At 43.7% G+C, this 18724-nt stretch overlaps 1 protein-coding gene across 1 annotated transcript in view; it reads left to right on the forward strand.

Annotated features, from left to right (window-relative positions):
- The first annotated feature begins 720 nt into the window (after positions 1-720).
- Positions 721-18724, forward strand: part of LOC128302235 (uncharacterized) — a 31142-nt gene continuing 13138 nt past the window's right edge. Inside the window, exon 1 of the mRNA XM_053039009.1 lies at positions 721-836. Coding sequence (XP_052894969.1) covers positions 776-836 — 61 coding nt within the window. The 5' untranslated portion in view covers positions 721-775. The remainder of the gene's footprint in view (positions 837-18724) is intronic.

The following is an 18724-nucleotide window of genomic DNA, read 5'->3' on the forward strand; positions in this document are numbered from 1 at the left end:
CGGGCTCACGCTCCGAGTAGGAAGCGAGAAGTGTGCATGCATCATTGATTTGGAGTGTTTTTTTTTTATGTATATATTTTTATTTTGCCCTAGAAATCATCGAATCTAGTGAGAACGAACGAGTGTGAAAGTTGCTTCTTGCGGATTTAACATCCGAAGCGGACGCCTGGTACTTCACGAATCACACACTACGGCGGATTTATCGAGCACCGTGCTGTGTGCAATTGTTCCGTGCGAGTACTTATCACCGGGCAAGACTCGCTGATACCGTTCACTGTGGTGTGAGTGTGACGAGAAAGAGAGAAAGAGGTATTCCCAGCAGCAACCAAACCAAAGTGCCAAACATCAGCACCTGGGTGTGGAAAATCCTACGTCCGGTTCGGTTTTCTGGGCCTCCGATCGTTGGCCAGTTCTTCCCGGCCTCCCGGCAAGAAGCATTCCCTGTGGAGTAGCACAGGCACACTCCCACACACACAAAATAAGGGAAAAACAGCAACCGCCATCCCCGACAGAAAGAGCAACGTTTTCGGAAAAGCCTCACAAGTCGACGAAAACCACAACTGCTGTGGTGCTGAGGTGCCGAGCAACGTGAACATACATCTCGGCGTTCTCGGCGGAAAGTGATAGGTTGTTTTTTTTTGTGCTGCTCCACCATCCCGCATACACCTTCCCACCACTCACAGAGACACAGCTCGTGCCGCATGTGTGCAGCGCCTTGGCACAGGAAGATCTACGATACGCGGGGTACCAACGGTGCCGGACCAACGGTCGGGAAATGTGGCTCCCAGTGGTAATGGATTTACGACTCCCCATCCTCTGTTTGCTGATAGTGGCAGGTACGTGCCGGGTTTTTTGGAAATCGATCTCACCCACCCCCCCCTAATGCTACACATCCATTTATCGTCGCACACCGTTACACGCCGCGTGTTTTCCTTCCAGTCTGTATATATATGTTGCTGTTTTTGCACTTCATTTGAGTGTTTCGTTTTGGTTTTTTATTTGCTTCGCTCGTTTCTGGAGGTGTTTGCTAGCACATTCTTGCTGCGCAGGAGGGAAAATTCTGCGTACTCCGGTGTGCTACATGCCCTTTCCTTTTCCTAAATTTTATTTTGCGATCAATTGCATTCGCTCCGTTCGCTGAATAGCTGATGAACGATGGTGCTCCCGGTGCGAAGGAGCCCGGAAGGGCCCGGCAAAGGTGTCAAGCAGAGCAATTGGGTGAAAATGAAAATGGTTTTAACTTGTGTGATATGTGCGAGCAATTTCCAAAACCGTGCGCTCTGTGTGCGCAAGATGCCATAAATTCGACGAGTCTTATTGAGTTTTCGTTATTGATGTCGGAAGATCGTGGAAAATAGGGAAAACGTGTTAGATCTATGTTTCCCCTGGTGTTTTCCATTCATTTTCCCCTGCATTGGGTAAAGCAACATAAATTTTGCACCATTTATAAAAGAGTGTTGAAGAGTATTTTTAAATGCAAAAACAAACTTTTCCCTCATAAACGCTTCGTTAAAACGATGACGGCACCGGGAAATGTGGCTTCCGTACAAATAAAATTCGTTTGCGTTGTGGTTTGATTTGCGGCCCACCCGCATGGCCGAAAGTGTGGTTTACATTTCGTGTTTCCGTAAGCACTCTCACGCACACACGTCTCACTTGTAATCACGTTTCGCAGTGAAGCGTAATGGAAAATCGCAACCATTCGAGTGTAACCATAACGTCCGATCTTACCGATCCTCGGGCCATCTCCATTTGCTCGGGGAATGTGTTGCACAATGTGCATAAAGCGCACTGTGCATCCCGCGAAGGGAAGAATGGGAACGCCATTTTGCCATTTAGTTACGCGAGTAGCTTTCACGCTGTTATTGCGAACGAATGCGATTGTTATTTGCACCGCCCGATAAAGCCCGCGATAGTGTGAGTGAATGCGATACTTTGTGCAGCGAGTGCAACGTGCCACTTGTGCCACGGTGTCACTTGCACACACACACTGGAGGAGTCCCTCGGGGGGGAGGGTCCTGAAAAGCATGATGCATCAACGTACAGGCACACCGTGCCGTTTCGAAGATTGGAAGCGAGCCGTGGCTTGAGCACGGCTAATTAGTTTAAGATCGTATCACACGGTAGAGCAAATGAGTATTTTGCGCTCAACTCAGGTGCGAAGAAATTGCCATTTTTCTACAGTTTATTGCGTTTGCATGTAGATTGTAGCTACACGCTAAACGAAAGCTGAATTTTCCTTCATGAGAGTATGGAAAAACTAAGGTTAAAAATTGTTTAAATAATTTCAGTGTTCTTCAATTCAATTCCAAAGAAAGGATGCCGTATGACACTGGTAGCGAATAGACGTGACATATTATGGCACAAAATCAATCACAGTGACAAGCTTCCCCGCTCACAAGCTGGATCAAGCGAACGTGTTTGTGGCACTGATTAAAAATGCTTCCATTTCAACCGATCCGATGCGTTCTTTCTGTTCGCCAGAAATGGGTTCTATCGCAAACCATCACACAAATTACCGTGTGTTTCCAATCGGTTGAATCAAAATCTTATGCTAATCCTGCCGCAACGTTCGTGCAGGTAGACACGAGGACGATGCAAAGCACAAGATATCTGATCTGATTTAACGCTTGGCCCACAATGGGAAGCACAAAGCAGGGCCAATGTTCAGCTCATCCAGCAGAAGCCAATCGTCCTTCAATACAAGTGATAGTTTGCCCGATGCCATCGGAAGTGTGGCTTGAGAAGCCCCTTTCTTACACCAGTCAGTCTAGCACGGCTGAGGACAACGCTTTCAATCTCGTCCCGAGTTCCCATGCACGGAAATCGATGCAGATTTGTTTGGGTAGGACATGGAGATGTAAAACATTCAACAGAAAAGCTGTTATTTGTTTCTTCTTCTATCGGTTCGATTGATTAAATTTTTAACAAAGAAAATGCACAAGACTTCTACTCACAGACCATTCTATCATTTACATCGCAACCTGTTTCAATCATTATCGCACATTATCATGTTGCAATAAATGTCGGATGATGTGGTATGAAATTCTCTTCCACACATGTTCTCACCGCAGTAGATCCACTAGAACGTTCCAACCTACACTCACCGAGTGGTAAAGATACCGGCAATTTAATGATTGATTGATTTTCGTCCAATGCCCAACGGATCAGAACTCGACGGTACGCTCCTCGTGGGTAGAGCTACCCATGTCTTACTTGACTACCTCCGAAACGTCACTGGTCGGGTGAAAATGTTGCTACCTCCTTGCTGGACGAGCTTCGAACAGATTCATCGCATCAAATGTGCCCGAGAGTTGTTTGACGACTGTTTCGGGGTGCTGTGTTTGTTGGGTCGGTGAGTGCAGCATGGTTCCAACCATGGTGTGGTAGCTGTGCAAGAAGTAGAAATTCAATTTTCTATCACGTATTTTATCGTTTGACATCCCATCCCAGACCGGTGAGTAAAGGGAAAGAAATAAATCCTAGGCTTTTCAATCAGTCTGCCCTGTTCCTCCCGTGCCCTTGCGCCCTTTTCCGTGGGATTCGCTTACTTCTTTGTTGAGGTAATCGAACGTGAAAATGTCGATTATGAGTTATTTCTTGTTTGCTACCGGTTGATCAACGAGAAAAGACCAACCATCGTTGGTGGTTCGTTGAAGGTTTTGGTCGGGATTGGCAGAGTACGAGAAAATCCTTCGCCAGAAAGATCGCTTCTTGTTTCCAACCACACACACCCATTTGTTTAAGTGATTGGAAGAACAATAACAAAGGCCGTAAGCTTATGGCGATTGGTTGAATGAGAAAGCCTCAGCATTCACCTTCTACTGGAAGATATGTAAAATGGCTAGAAAATGCTAACATGAGCATAAGAAGTGCAGCTTCGTCAGCACTATAAATATACCGTGGAATTCGGATTCGGTGGAATCACCGCAATTTTATAGGAAGATGTGCTATTCTCTACATGGTATGAAACTTGTTAAATAGAGTATGTTAAATCCTTGTTAACTCAAAGCATCATAAAAGCTTTCTGAATATTTTTATCAATTATCCCGAAGGCTTTCATGAGATGTAACTAATCTTGTGAAAGTTCTAGAAATAGAGTTTGTTAATTTCTTGTGAACTCTAAAAGCTTTCTGACTTTTTTATCAATTTTCTAGGAGGGTTTCGTGCGATGTAACTATTTTTTTGAGAGTTCCAAAGATCACACAACAAATGATGCTCAATTTCGAGGTATCTTTGTAGTTACTAGTTCTTAAATTGAAACTTAAAGTTCAATCATTTGTCCTAATCGGCATCATTGATTGTCTTTCAACTAGACAGACAGCGAGGGTGTTGGCAGGACTGAAATCCTTCACACGTACAAAAAAGGCAAGATAATCTATCACCTACCTTATTCCATATTCCAGGCACGTTTTGCAAATTGTTCTCAAATAGTTCCACTTCAGCTTTTCTTCCTTTCAATCCTTTGTCCCGTTGCGGGTACGCGGGGTTTGAAACCCGAGCCTTTGTTTTATTTTCATTCAAATTATGCACGAGAGTAGAACAGTGTGTTCCCGAGAGTATGCAACCGTTCCCGATATCGTTATACTGATACTGCTTGAAAAGGTTTACGAAACAGGAAAGGAACCTTTGCGGGAACCCTGCTCGTACAGGGTTTCACTCACAGCTTCCGTGCGTTCGATGTCGTCCCGGTATGATGATGCACCCTCCGCACGTCAACACCAATCGAACGGCGTTTATCATCACGGCTACCGAATGGACACATTTCCACGTACATCTTTGTTGTTCGCGGTACCAACAGCTCGGTTTTGGCGCGAAGTCCATGCGAGACCCGTTGACAGGCATGCAACATATGCACGCATGAGAAATATTGACTGACGGTTAAACTGTCGGGCAGGAATCGAGTAGCCCGTGGAAAAAAACAAAATGCAGATAACAACATCACCATCAACGGTCCAAGTGTGCCAGTGGAACTGTTGCTCCGTGTGGTCCCGTGCTGCATGGGGCGAAGAGGGCGAAAATTGATTTTTCTACAAAATTGAAGTCTTAACTGGGCTTCAATTCGTTTATGCACGATGCGTTCGCCGGTTAGATGGAGGAGCAAAATGGCGCCGAGCCAGCCCACTCGGTGCAGGTATTTTTGACACGAGCATGCTACAGGGGGTGCACGCGAAATTGGATAACTTTATTCAATTGGTTCGCGCTCGTAACAGCTCGCACATCAAACTGTGATTTGTTTATCAGTTTCGCATCAACAGGGAAGCCATTTTGGGGCAGGGGACGTAAAAAGCGCGGAAAAACAAAGCTCCAACAGGGCCCAAATACAAATCAAGCAGCACGATTATGAATGACAAGCTCGCGACTCTTTGTGTGGAACGATCGTGTGTGTTCAACCCTGCCCTTATTAGCAGGGTGGAGGCACCTTTTTTGTTCCGCAAAATATTTTCCATGTTACACGTCACTAGCAATTCAAAGCAAACCGTGGCAATTAACAGAGGAGGAAAAAAACTAATTACCAATCTGTCATGTTATGCTTCACAAACAGATCCTCTTATGTGGAGTGCATGTGCACGAGCCCATTGTTAGCTCACAAAACGAAATGTTTTAAATTTACATAACTTGCAATGGCAGTTGCTGTAGCAAGAGCCCATACGGTGTACGCCTGTGCGGTGTGTCAGCATGTGCAAAGCACGATCATTTCAATGAAATAAGATTCACAAAAGTTCAGTAGCACAATTTTGGAAAAATAATAAAATAAAACAAAGCTCCACCAGCAACGCTGTTTGAAGAAAAGCTTATTTAAATCTCAACAATTCCGCTACGTTCGCTGGGCGATTCATTTGCACGCTGCACTTAATGGACTGAGCGACTGGTTGTGCAATTCAGCACGAGCTGCTGCAACATCTAAAACATGCCCCGGACCGGACATCACTGTAACTGCTTTGCATAATGAGCATCTGCGTTGGATGAGTTCGCAACTGCTGCGCGGTCGTTTGCCTCGTTGGCCAAAAAAGCGGTTGAATGATCGAGCGCAACGCAACGTTCCATGGGGGTTCCATGAAACCTAAAATATCGTCCTACACTCAGCCATCGATCGAGATAGAAACAAAAAAACCCGACCCCCGACGTATCCGACACAACCATATGCCGCGTAATTCTACATCAAATGGTTTTGCTGTGCATTAGTTTAATTATGTTCCGTGCGTGATTTTTTCCCACCCAACGCCGCGCCGCACTATGGGCCCGCGGAAACGAGTGATTAGTGGAACCAAATACCTAAACAAAACAGATGTGTTTGCACTACTGATTGCAACGCCGATTTGTTTAGAAAGCAGCGGGAGATAGTTTATTCCGTCGGGAATGTTGCGCGGGAATGCGTGTGTATTGCGCGGCGTGGTACGCTTTTGCGATGGTGGAATGTTATGCGTTACGCTCCCTCCATAATGAAGTTGTTGTTTGTGTGCTGAAAAGTCTATTTAGCTAACCCAGGAATGCAGACTGCCTGATTGGAGCCGTACGCTTGAATGCGTTTGACTGTTACTTTGGAGAATTCCAATCGAATGATCCATTGTTGTACTACGTTTGATCGAAAGGGTGTGTTCAATGGGAAGCACAAGGTAGGGCAAAATTCGTGTAAAACGGTCAACATCAACGAAGCTTTAAAGTTCGTTTAATAAGCAACAGCCTAAATGTATGCAATTATCATTACAACATGGTTTAGTTGCTTACAAACCGAACCGAACGCACGAAATAAATATACTTTTCGTTCGTTAAACTATTTTAAGCAGCAGTTAAAATAAAATTAAATCAAATTATGTGGCAGTAAGCAACTTTTCAACTGCAAACTGCATCAAAAAGAAATAAATACTACACAAATACGCATAACTCATGGCGTTTTGGAATTCTTAGATGCTAATCGTTACATGTGGAGACATACCAAGAGAAACATTATAAAATTAAGGATTTTGAATTAACCAAAGGATGTAGTATTTTTCCTTAAAAAAGACATTTTTTACATAAAAAACATATATCTACAGGTCACTCGTAAGGTTAAAATTTCCACCTCACCATGAACAGGCAGACAACCGACTTCATTCTGGCCGCAGATTTCCGAAGGTCAGAAACCACAACGATCCACAAAGGTTGTTGCTATTGTAGACGCTGTTTGCGCTAAACCATTCCCATAAATATCACTATTTCGGAACCGAGACCTCCGGAGAATTGCCAACCAGGCTCGTCCCACAGCGACCGATCGATGGTGCCTTTCTGTTTGTTTGTGCTGATGCCAAAAAAGAATACCAACCAACCCACGGTGGATGGTTATGTTCCACCACCGAGCCGGCCCCTTCTCGCCGGCGGACGATGCTCCCGTTCCCGTGAGCGGACGAGCATTAGCAGCAACAACACAAAAAAAAACGACTCGTTTCACTGGACAGGTGTACCCCGACCGAAGATTGGTTTTTGGGGGATTCGTTTTCAATTTAGCTCGCGTACCGGTTCGGGTGTAGTTTAGAACCTTTCCCTACTGGATCCACCCTCCACACCCCTCTCGACTTCCCACGTTCCTAGGGGTTTAGTGGACACCCGTAAGGGCAGTTAGTGGTGTACTAGGCCCCGTCTCTTTCGCACCCCGACGGGGTCCACCGCCAAATCCCCAGCACGCATACAAACAGCGGTTAAATAAACCCGAAAAAATCCTAAATTTGCTATCATAACGTGACAGCATTGAAGCATGCTTTTTTTTGCTCCTGTGTGTGTGCCGTGTGCAAATCCTTCGCAACAACCTGGCATTTCGGTCCAATGCTGGAATCTCGTAATCGTCCGATGGTATTACTTGGCTTGAAGCTGGGATGAACACAATAGCTAACGTAGGTGGAACGAGCGAACAAATAAAAAAACCGAACAACACAGAAAGGTCAGTTAAAGGGCCTGATTTCTTATTAAAGAGAGTAAAATATGTGTTGATATCTACTACAAACACACGCGCGCCAGATGAAACCAAAAAAAAAGAAGAAAAGAAAAAAAGGCTTAACCGATAATGAAAATGATACAATCTGGCATGGGTACGATAGTAAAATTCGAGAAAAGCACAGTTTGAGAAGCAGTAGGAGGCAAACCTTCTTTTATTGTAGTGTCTCATTCTATTCTGTGATTGCTTCGTAGAAGAAAGGATGCTCTTCTAATTTCAATTTTCTGTCTTTCTCACAAGAAAAAAATTAAAAATAATGAGTTTGTTTAACGAAATAATGATAATTATATTCTATTATTACCTTAACCCTTAAGCTAAAGCCTTCAAATATACCTATATTTATCGTTCCTCTGATAATAAGAAGCATATCATAATTTCGTGAAAATTCCGGAGAAGTTGAGATAAGACTTAAGTTATATTTTCCAAACGAATGAATAGTTTTTTTTTCGGTGGCATAATTACGCCTTTTCACGATTAATTAAATTTCCACAATTACTGAGTACCAACCCACCACCGGTGAATGTATTATCCCTAGATTTACCACACCCCCAAAAGAAAGGTGCCCCGAGCGCCCCAAAATTGTCATCAAGGCTTGCATAAATGCACGATTTGTTGCAACATAATTCATTCCATTTGAGCATAATCCTAGGTGCAATTTAAAACAGAACCCGTGCCAGTAGCTGCGGCACAGTTAAGCATTTATATTCTCCCGCACATCCCCACGCGTCGCGTCGCTTGGTGTGTCCCATTAGGGCACCGTTCACATATTTCCCTCCCAGAAGGCCCGGATTAGGTTAGAAAACATGCAAGTTTTCACACAATCCACAGCATCCGGGTAGGATTTATGCTCCGTGCACGCTCGAAACACGCTCATGCGAATACGTGTGGTGCAACCGGCGTGCGGTGAAGAGATCCACTCATTTTCACTCGAAACTACGATTACAATTTCCACTAATCCAACGCAAACGACGCCGAAGGTAAGCTTTACCCGTGCGAAAGGAGCATAGCTTCGCCATCCACCCACCTCTTAAGGGAAGGCACCTCTCGAGCGCATTTGCCACGACCAAGCAAACCGTACAAATGCAAACAAATTACGCAACACGCTCCGCGTTCGGTTCGAGCTTTGCGGATGGTTTTGGGTTTGGAACTCAACGCCCAACGCCTCCGTCTTCCGTCGTTTTTGTAAGAATCCGCCTGCTGGCACCATAAACGTAGCTTATGCAAGCTCCGGGAAGCCGGAAAAACATAAAGCATCGTTTGACATACGCTTTCCCGGCGCGGCGCGGCCCCGGGTGGAGCTTCTGTGTTATGCTTTATGCAGCGTGAAACGAAAACAGCCGGCAGTAGTTTTGTGCATGGTGAACAAACAGGCGAACTTTTCACGGGTGATGACACCGTCAACCGTCGCGCGTGGAGCGTGGAAAGGATTAAACTTTTAAATTAAATTCAGTTTCTTAAGCCGGAGCCTTTTCTGGCGCGGAGCGCGAGCGAAAGCGTTTCGCGTGTCACGTCACGATCGTGATCCCAGCAAAGATCTTCATCGGAAACGCACTTTCGAAGCAGTTCACCGAGTGCCCCAAAAGTCGTGTCCTCGTTTCACGTCGATGCAACGGTGTTGCGAGTAAATCCATCGTCGTCAAAATGGCAATGGGTATTAAACTGAAGGTTTTTTTTTGTTCTGCTGCCAGCAGAGAGCGGCCCAAACATTCGCTCACCCAAAGCAGGAGCCCAACATAAACGAGTCGATGAATTTTATGATGCATCGTAAATCGTTCCGGAAGATGGGTTTAAAGTTTAAGTTCTACATTCACTGCCACGCGTCCCGTACCCGAGATTGGTGTCGGTGTTGATTTGAAAGGTTGTGTTCGCTTTATGGCTCAATTTGTTATTCGTCGGTTTTTTGGCACGGGTGGGTGGGTGGGCACGTTGAACTTTTGCACGGGCCCACCGTCAAGAAGCTCATCAATCGATCGGCAAACTTTTGCACTTTTATTAACGCTGAGTTTAAGTGTTTCTTCCGCAACGATGGAAGGCGCAGAACGTTTCAATTTCAAAGACAAACAGTGAGTTCATTGGGATGTGATTGGTACTATCACTAGGTTAAGACGGAGGAGACGCATGGTTGGAAAATGTATCCTTTGAAAGTCATGTTAATTCAATCATCCACAGCATGAGTAACGATCGTCACCACAAGCCACAAGATCTGGTTAAGGAGCATCTAAATGCCGCATAAGCCGTTCGATGTAGATTTTATGCCTAATTCCGTAGGATTGTGGAAAATGTGAAAGGTACACAATAGTAGTACAGGCAGTCCCCGACATACGCGGTTCCTCTTATACGCGAATTTGGAGATACGCGGGTTTTGGAAAGTTGACAGCTGAGCTAGTTTAGGGCTCATTCAATTATTACGTAACGCTGATAGGGGGGGGGGAGGCAGTCAGTACTAGCGTTACGATTTGTTACATAGGGGGGAGGGGGGGTTTAACTTTTTGTTACGTAAAATAAAATAAGATTATACTTAGATTCCCGCTTCACAGTCTATGTATGAAAAATTAAGTTATTTAAGGGATTTTTATACAAATTCCATATTACCTATCTACTTTTCGACTATTTAAAGGTCAAGTTTCTTGGTATCTTCTTATACCCACTCATTGATGACTTCTGATGTCCACTCAGATGGTGATTTTGGAATCCTGTATGTCACATAGCAAGCATCGTCGACTTTTAAATCTTACATTGAGCTTGAAGAGCTCTAAACAGACTCAGAAAGATGCATCCAACATATCCACTATCTTAAAGAGCTTATACATCAGTTAATTATTCAATATAATTTAGTGCTCGGAAGCTTATTCACGGTACAATGAATAACTTTTGCCAAATAGAACGTGTCACATCGTGATCGGTGCTTGTATGGCAGTATTTGAACTCAGCATACCAGCTAAAATAGTTTATCTTAATGGTGCTGAATTTTACGAAGCTTATCAAAACAACCGTTTTTTTTTCTAACACCGTTTTTTCGTTCTAAAATTATGATGTTCAACTGGTTGTTAAATGATAACAATGGGTTTAAGTTTTGAGTTTTCCGGCGCTTCGTGGTCTTGGCCTGCTGCAGGAGTCCTCTAAACAACCTACGATTGAACGCCGTCGTTAGCCAATCCATAATCTCGGTCTGTCTGGTGGACCCATCAACGTCAGCCATCTATCCTGCCTACCAAGCTTCCTCTGTCCATGAGGACGACCTAAAACGGCTTTTTGGACAGGGTCGTCCGATATCATTCTCATGACGTGACCAGCCCACCGGGGCCCAGGCTGGTCTAATTCTCTGCACGGCGGTAGGCTCGCCGTACAACTCATAGAGCTCATCATTGTAGCGGCTCCACTGTTCTTCCACACATACGGGGCCAAAAAACCTTCTGAGCATCTTCCTCTTGAACGCGGCTAAGAGGGTTTCGTCAGTTTTAGACAAAGTCCATGTCTCACAGGCATATGAAAGTACTAGAGCTCTACGAAGTATAGAGCTCTAAAGTATATAAGCTCTATATACTTCCAGCTTCGTTGAACTGAAAATTTTTCACTATATCTACTTTACCAACAAATGTATTTATACTGTCGCCATTTTTTTAGATCCTTTAAATCTGTGTTTAATAAAAAAAAAAGTTAGTCAAAAAGGTGAATGAATAGTGAGAAATAACAGAAGATAAATACGAAAAAGAAAGGTTGCTAGATAAATAAGAAAGGAATAGTGCTGATAAATAATTTACGTACGAATTCTTTTTCTTAATATACTATTCAAATAGAACCATGGCGAATCGATGTAAACTCTCCAACCAGCTTCTTAAGCTTTTTAAATGGACGATTAGCGAATGAATCCTTCGTTTGGGATCTGTTGGGTTAAAAACTTGTATACGAAGCGTCTTCCGGAAATTGATATCTTTATCCAGAACCTATCCAACCTTGGTTTAGTTAACTTGGTACATGCCAATGATACCAATTATATTGATGAAAGATACGGACAGCCAGAAAACAAACATGGTTAATCAAGTATCGTACGCAAAATCGTAGCTGTATAGATAGAAGTAGGTTCTAAAACCGCTTCAAATTATTAGCAACGATCAAGCAAGTCAACCTGGCGTGAGTAGTAAATTTAATAGGCAGTATATTTGTTTATTTTTGCATTAGTCGAAATACGATGGAATTACATGGATTACTTACGAAAATTTATTTATTTTTTTAACAAGGGGGGTCATCCAAATGTTACGTAATTAATGGAGGGGGGTTGCGTCCAGTGTTACGTTTTGTTACAATAGGGGGGGAGGGGGTCGAAAATTGGCAATTTTTGCGTTACGTAATAATTGAATGAGTCCTTATAGCACAAAATTTAAGCAAAATGGTGAAAAATTGGTCGAAAATGTCCTTTTTTGTCACATAAAACATTTGTTTTTAATTTATTTTACTGTAAACTTTCTAAAAATCGCCTGATTCGCTGCCTTAATTAAATGCAGAGGAGGAAGTCGACTCTGTGACTTTGAGGTATAAACGAAATTGCAATAGGATTCGATTTACGCGGATTTTTCCCCGGTTATAGCGGTCCGCTATAATAGCGTAACTCGGGGACAGCCTGTACACCTTTTTCTTGCGGTGATCACTTCATCTTGCAAAATTTTTTCTTCATAAATTAATGTATTACGGGGATTTAATCTTATCAAAGAAGAACTATCATCGTACAGCATAATTTGTCATAGGCCAATAACGGACTGCTTGTTAACTTGGTCTCCGTTTTCAAAGTAGTTTGTCTCGCCCTTTTTCATACCAAATTGTTCGATCAATCTTTAAGTATATTGGCAAACTAATGAATGTGATCTTCAAATCCATAATTCTTACAATGCTTTACGTTGCCTAAACCGCTTCTTGACCTAACGATTAGCTACTGTTCCTGTTTCATAATACACTAGAATAGAATTTTCAAAACTTAACACTGAAAATTTCTCAAACCCTGCAATACTTTAAGCTCCAGAACCAACCCATTGCTAGTGAGTCCACTTATCACCTCCAACTAGCAAGCGAACCCCTCCTCCCTCCCTAAGTAGCCAAAATTGACCCTTTGGTTGAAAGACCGAAGGAGAGTAAAAAGAATGTGCCCTACACCGACAAATGGGTTAACTCTGTCGCGGAAACAATTTTCGGCACTCGTAAAAGTTCCAACGGAGGGTGATTAATTTCCATCTCCATTCGTCTCCTCTCCACGCTCCTCCGCTAGGCATCACACCGGACCGGAAGCGTCCGGACGGCACCACAACGATCCGAACGGTTCTGAACCATGGTGACGGTTCACACAGGCGGCTACCACGTGTAGAAAAAAAATCGCTTTCATCTGGGCGCACACGGGCATTCGGTTGCGTCTCAGGTTCTGTGCAAGCCTTGGCCACACAATCAATTATCTCCTTGTTGATTTTGACCACCAGTCGGTGACCATTTCCCGGAAGCCATACTTCCGGTGGTCACCGGCAACTAGCATGGTTTTTTTGCTGCTTCTTCTATTCCTCTTCTGAACGTTGCTCGTTACGGAACTCCGGTGTGTGTGTGTGTGGACGTATTTTTGTGCTGCTGTTCTTGAGAGCGAGATGATGGAAAAATGCGATGCTGTTTTGTTGGTTTTTGCGTGTGTGTGTGTGTGTTTCGTTCCAGCTTTTCCATTTTGCCCGCTAAAGACCAACCTCTTTCGGTTCCTGCCAATGACTTCTGGAGGGTCCTTTTCTGGGTGTGTATGTGTGTTTCGTCTGCAACGTGTCCTTTCATCGATGTTTCTTTTGTCGCACCGGCCGGTTGGAAAAATAGTGTCAGTCGCTAAATTGTGTTCTTTCGCAGTGCCATGCCACGGTACCTTCGGGTGGCCGTGTTGGATGTTGAGAAAGCTGTGACACTTTTTTGGAACAGAAAGGACGGTTCCATTTAACGATTGACTACCAGGACTGCCAGGTGTACACGAGGGGTAAACGTATTGGGCGTTGATTATTTCGTGCGACTTTTGGTGATGACGGGCATGGAACTGTTTTTGTGCCTTTCCAAAGCATGGATGGATCGATCACCAATTTATTACGCTACTAATAATCGGTATTTACCACTTGATTGGTTTAATTAATACATAGCAGCGGAGAGTGTTTAGCAGGACCCTATCCTTCTTGTGAAAATCGAGAAGTATTCATTATGTTTTGCAACATTTTCCATTTTTTTTTCGATATCTTATTTTAGTTGCACTGCAATATGAGTTGTTGCGTTCAGATTCCTTGAAAATAAATTTGTTTGATGTCCTTTCATGTCCTGAGTAGTTGCCGAGTGGGACATTCTTTGGTAATATGCAGAATTTATTTAAAAATACATCTTCTACAAGCCCATAGTATAACTATTTTTCTTGGGCTCTAAATCATGAATGAATTTTAAATATTAAATACCTTTTCTTTTATGAAAGTAAAGGCCATTATTGAACAGAAAGAAACTCTGACATTAATAATGAGACGAACGATCTCTTACTCCACCCATCATCTCTAGCAGCAGCTAACATCATATGGAGACCAGAGCTAGTAATCAATTATTAAATGACTTTAAAGATGTTCAATAACTGTTCAAGGCAACGAACACGAGCATGTAGACTAAAACGTATGTTTGTACTGAATCCACTGATTGAAATCATTCCCGTTTTCTTAACACCCATTTTTCCGCCCATTTCCACCCTCTAACGTTCTCGATCGCTGTGCCAAAGCGCGCGTTGAGTTATGAAGACCTTCACCCTTGCTCCTGGGCTGTTTCAGCTCATTTTTCACCAAAGTCAAGTGATTTTTACAATTTTACGAGTTCTATGAATTTAAATTGAATTTATCAACTTTTACCCCGAAGGAACGGGACGTCTTCTGCTTCATCGCCGTCCTCCGATCGATCCGATCGAAGGGAGGAGCACAAGCTTCAGTTGTGCAGTGAGTTCGGTAGATAGCGAGTGGAGTAAGTAAGCGAGAAAACGGAAGAAAAAGATCAAAATGTCCCTCAGGACACACTCGAAGGACATCGCCTTGATGTGAGTCGCGCGTGAACGAATTCAATGCATCCGAACGTCACGTTCGATAGTGTGCTTAACGAACTTGGGGTACACTTGGGGTTCATTTTTAAGAGGATTATTTTGCCGTTGCAGTGGCAAAGCAAAGTAAAAACTATTTTTTTTTTTCTTCGCTCAGCATTCTCTCTCAGGCCGAATAGGATTCAATAAATTTGGTTGCCGGTTTAGTGGTTTGAACGACCTACTGGTAAGTTGCGAAACCTTTTCGGCGAGAGTGAACCGGGCGGTGAGGATGACAAAACGTCCACAGAAAACTAGTACTTCGCTAAGCGCGGTCTTCAGTGCCGAGCCATCTGCTATTACTGGTGGAACATTCCAGACGCTGCCAGCTTTCCATTCCTCTTACGTATATCGTTAAGTTATTGAACAGAGTTATATTAAGTTTTTTGTTGTTCTTTAAACAGCCACTGTCACTGCTGTGGCTCCTTCGATTGGAGGAGGTTGCGTGCCACTCCTATCGCGCTTATCCCGACGTGTTTATGGAATTGAAAACCCTTTGTAAATCACCTTCGGCTGTGTTTGCGTTCTGTTCTTGTGCCGTTCCGATTACACCCCGATATTGAAACTGCTTATCATGTTGCCACGTGTCTTACACCGCTTTGGGGTGGATCTTTTCCCCACCGCTGCCTGTAAGAGGAATGTGGTTTGATCGTTCTGGAGACTGGAGTCTACTGTATGCAAAAGCACAAAAAAGAACCCCCCCAGCGTACGCCAAGACGACAGCTACGAGTTGTTAATGATAATCCCGCGACTGTATGTGTTTGGGTGCGTCTGGGTGTGAAGAACAAGTTCCGTTCAGGTGAACCTCATAACAGGGATGAATAACGAGTTTTCCGTTTGCAGCTACTTGAATCCTACTATATACCGCGAAGTCATGTACGAGATGGACGGGGATGAAACATTTCCCCCACACACACAATCACACACGTGTTGGATCTCGTCTCGTCTCGCATTTCGGTGGAAAGTTCTGTGGGGAGTAAACGGAAACTCGTCTTTACCGAGGGATTTTTTTGTTGTTGCCTCCTTTCGCCGGTTGGTGACGCCTTGTCAACCAGTCTGCCATTGCTAGGTCAACAACGACACAAACATCCGTCAACAGACACAAAGAATTTCTTCCATTTCCATATTTCCCGTGGAAAGTACACAGAACGTAACTGGAAAAAAAAGGGCGCGACACACAAACCGACCCGGTTCCGAGCCGGTGTGAGCGGTTTTATCAGAGCTTTTTCCGTCAAATTTGTAGCCTGGGAAAAGTGGGTTCTGAGAAAAATCGTTTTTTTTTCATCTCTTTTCTACACGCTAGAGATAAAAAAAACCATGCATATGAGAAGCGCATGCATACTGAGGAGGGTTTTCCTGGTAGATGTAGAAACTCATTATTTCGCAATGTTCTACTAAACATCGCTTTTGTCAAATAAGTTTCATACTGTTAATAACATGCACGACACCATTTTACTTATTTATTTTATTTATTTATTCCATGATGACGGTTTTCGCCGTATTATCACGATACCATTTTATTCATTATTTAAAAACTAATTAAATAACAGTTTCATAACGTATATTATGTTTTTAAAATGAATCTATTTAACATTGCTCTTTGTTAAAATACCACGATATGAAGTAAGCGCTACGAAACCTCCAAAAATCCACTCGTGCAGAACAACTCGCTACCTCGCGCCATCGATGGTGCACGGTGGTGAAAATTGTTTTCCAATTTTTCTTCACCACGCCCGCTAACAAACACAGTAGGCACCGTGTTTTCGCCGCTCCCGACCAAGGTGAAGACGATATTTTATTCAACGCGGAATTGCTCAAACCAATTTCATCTCGATTCATTTCCGCCCGGATGGTGAAATCTCATTTTTCATAACTCCAAGGTGGTTTCGTGGTGGTTTATTTGTTTTTTTTTCGTTCTGTTATTCATTTTTGCCGATTGCTTACGAAGCAGTGTCTGCCGTGTAATATTGCTGAAGAGTATGATTGAAGGAAGATGGAAGAAGAATTGTATTACAAAGGGGTTTCCTTAATGCGCCATTCGATTGAGAAAGAAAGAATTGCACAGCTTGCCGCTGTGGTGGGTGTTTAAGTTGTGGCAATTTTTTGCATTTATGACTTTAAAGCTCTGCTTTTGGGCGTGCAACATTGAATCGTACCATTTGGTGCTAATTATTTGCTGTAATGGCATAACTGGTAACATTGCTGTGTTACCATGTTCACCTCAACTACAACAACCCGGCATGTACCGGAAATACGTGCCACACGGCTGTGAACGAGCAGCTGGCGAATAGCAGTCACATTCCAAATAACGCTTCAGTGCAACCGCTCAAAATCACTTCCACTTGCATCACTTTGCATTCTTTAGCCGTATTAAAAGCCGGCCCGAAAGCGAGCTAGCGATACGGTAACAGCGATAGGCTGCATTGGGCAAGATGGATGAACTAATCAACAATTCCACACGGCAAGCGTGGCTGCGCTCCGATTCCGAAAGGCGCAACCGGTTTTGCAACAGAATGTCCGAAAAATTTCACCGAATTGTCCACGTGTCGGAAAATGGGGCGGGTGGGTTCGTGGGTGCTAATGTTGTACATATGTCCTCAAGCAGAGGGAAACCTTCCAGTGAACGGCATTGGCACCGTGGGCCTGAATGGGAACCGTACCGTACAGCAGGCGTACTGCCCAGCTGTCGCTCGGTTCGTGGCAACGCGAACCACGCAGGCAGGAACCTATGTGTGCCAACAGTTTATGTGGCTGCATTTGAAATGCCCGGCTAGAAATGTGTTCGCAGAAGGTCTTCGCACAGACACAAAGCCCATGTGTGCGAAGGGCATGACAGGGCTAATGAATCATATAAGCTCGCCGTTGGAAATATGCTTGAACCTGTACATGATGTTGATTTTTTGTTGTACATTGTTAAGACCGGCACACACCAAAAAAAAAGTCCTTTTTCCGTACGTGAGAGCTCCGTAGCCTTACAACTTTAAAACTCATTACCAACTAGCTGTGAGGAAGCTAGCTAGCCCTGTTACAAATTGTTATTGTATCGCTGATTCTATTATGAACACTAGCGCGAAACTAACGCGATTATCCTAATTCTTCTCGTCGGGATGGTGCTTTTACACGAGCCAAGAAAGAAAAACGCACAATTCCACTAACTCAATAAAGTCATGCTGCTCCAGCAAAGTGCAAGTACGGTAAAGACAACATGGCTTCCCTTTTTGCCTCCCCATAAATGACACTATTAAAGAATAGACTGACACAGAATCCCAACCCGGTGAAGTTCGTTGGAAAGTGAACTGAAACTTTGTAATCAATTTATCTTCTTTAAATTCCGTGCCGTACTACTTATGTGTGTGCCCTGGTGTCGGCCGGGACAGAGAAGCACAGTGTAAGAAACTGCCCACAACACACTTTGCCTGACGCTTTGCGCGAGGAAAACTTTCATCCCGAGACGGTGCGACTTTCTGTCTGATAAAGTGGCCTTGGCCCATCGTCCGTACGGAGCTGCAATTAATCTTACATTTCATCTTTTTTTTCTATACACCTCGGTCTTCGGTTCGCGTTCGTGGCTTCCCCTTTTTGCTGAGTAGGCGTTGAAGCTTCGCACTTTTGGGAGCATCTAGCAGCGCTAAGCAAACTTCATACAGTGC

Source organism: Anopheles moucheti, chromosome 3 (assembly GCF_943734755.1).
Source record: "Anopheles moucheti chromosome 3, idAnoMoucSN_F20_07, whole genome shotgun sequence".
Lineage (NCBI taxonomy): Eukaryota > Metazoa > Arthropoda > Insecta > Diptera > Culicidae > Anopheles > Anopheles moucheti.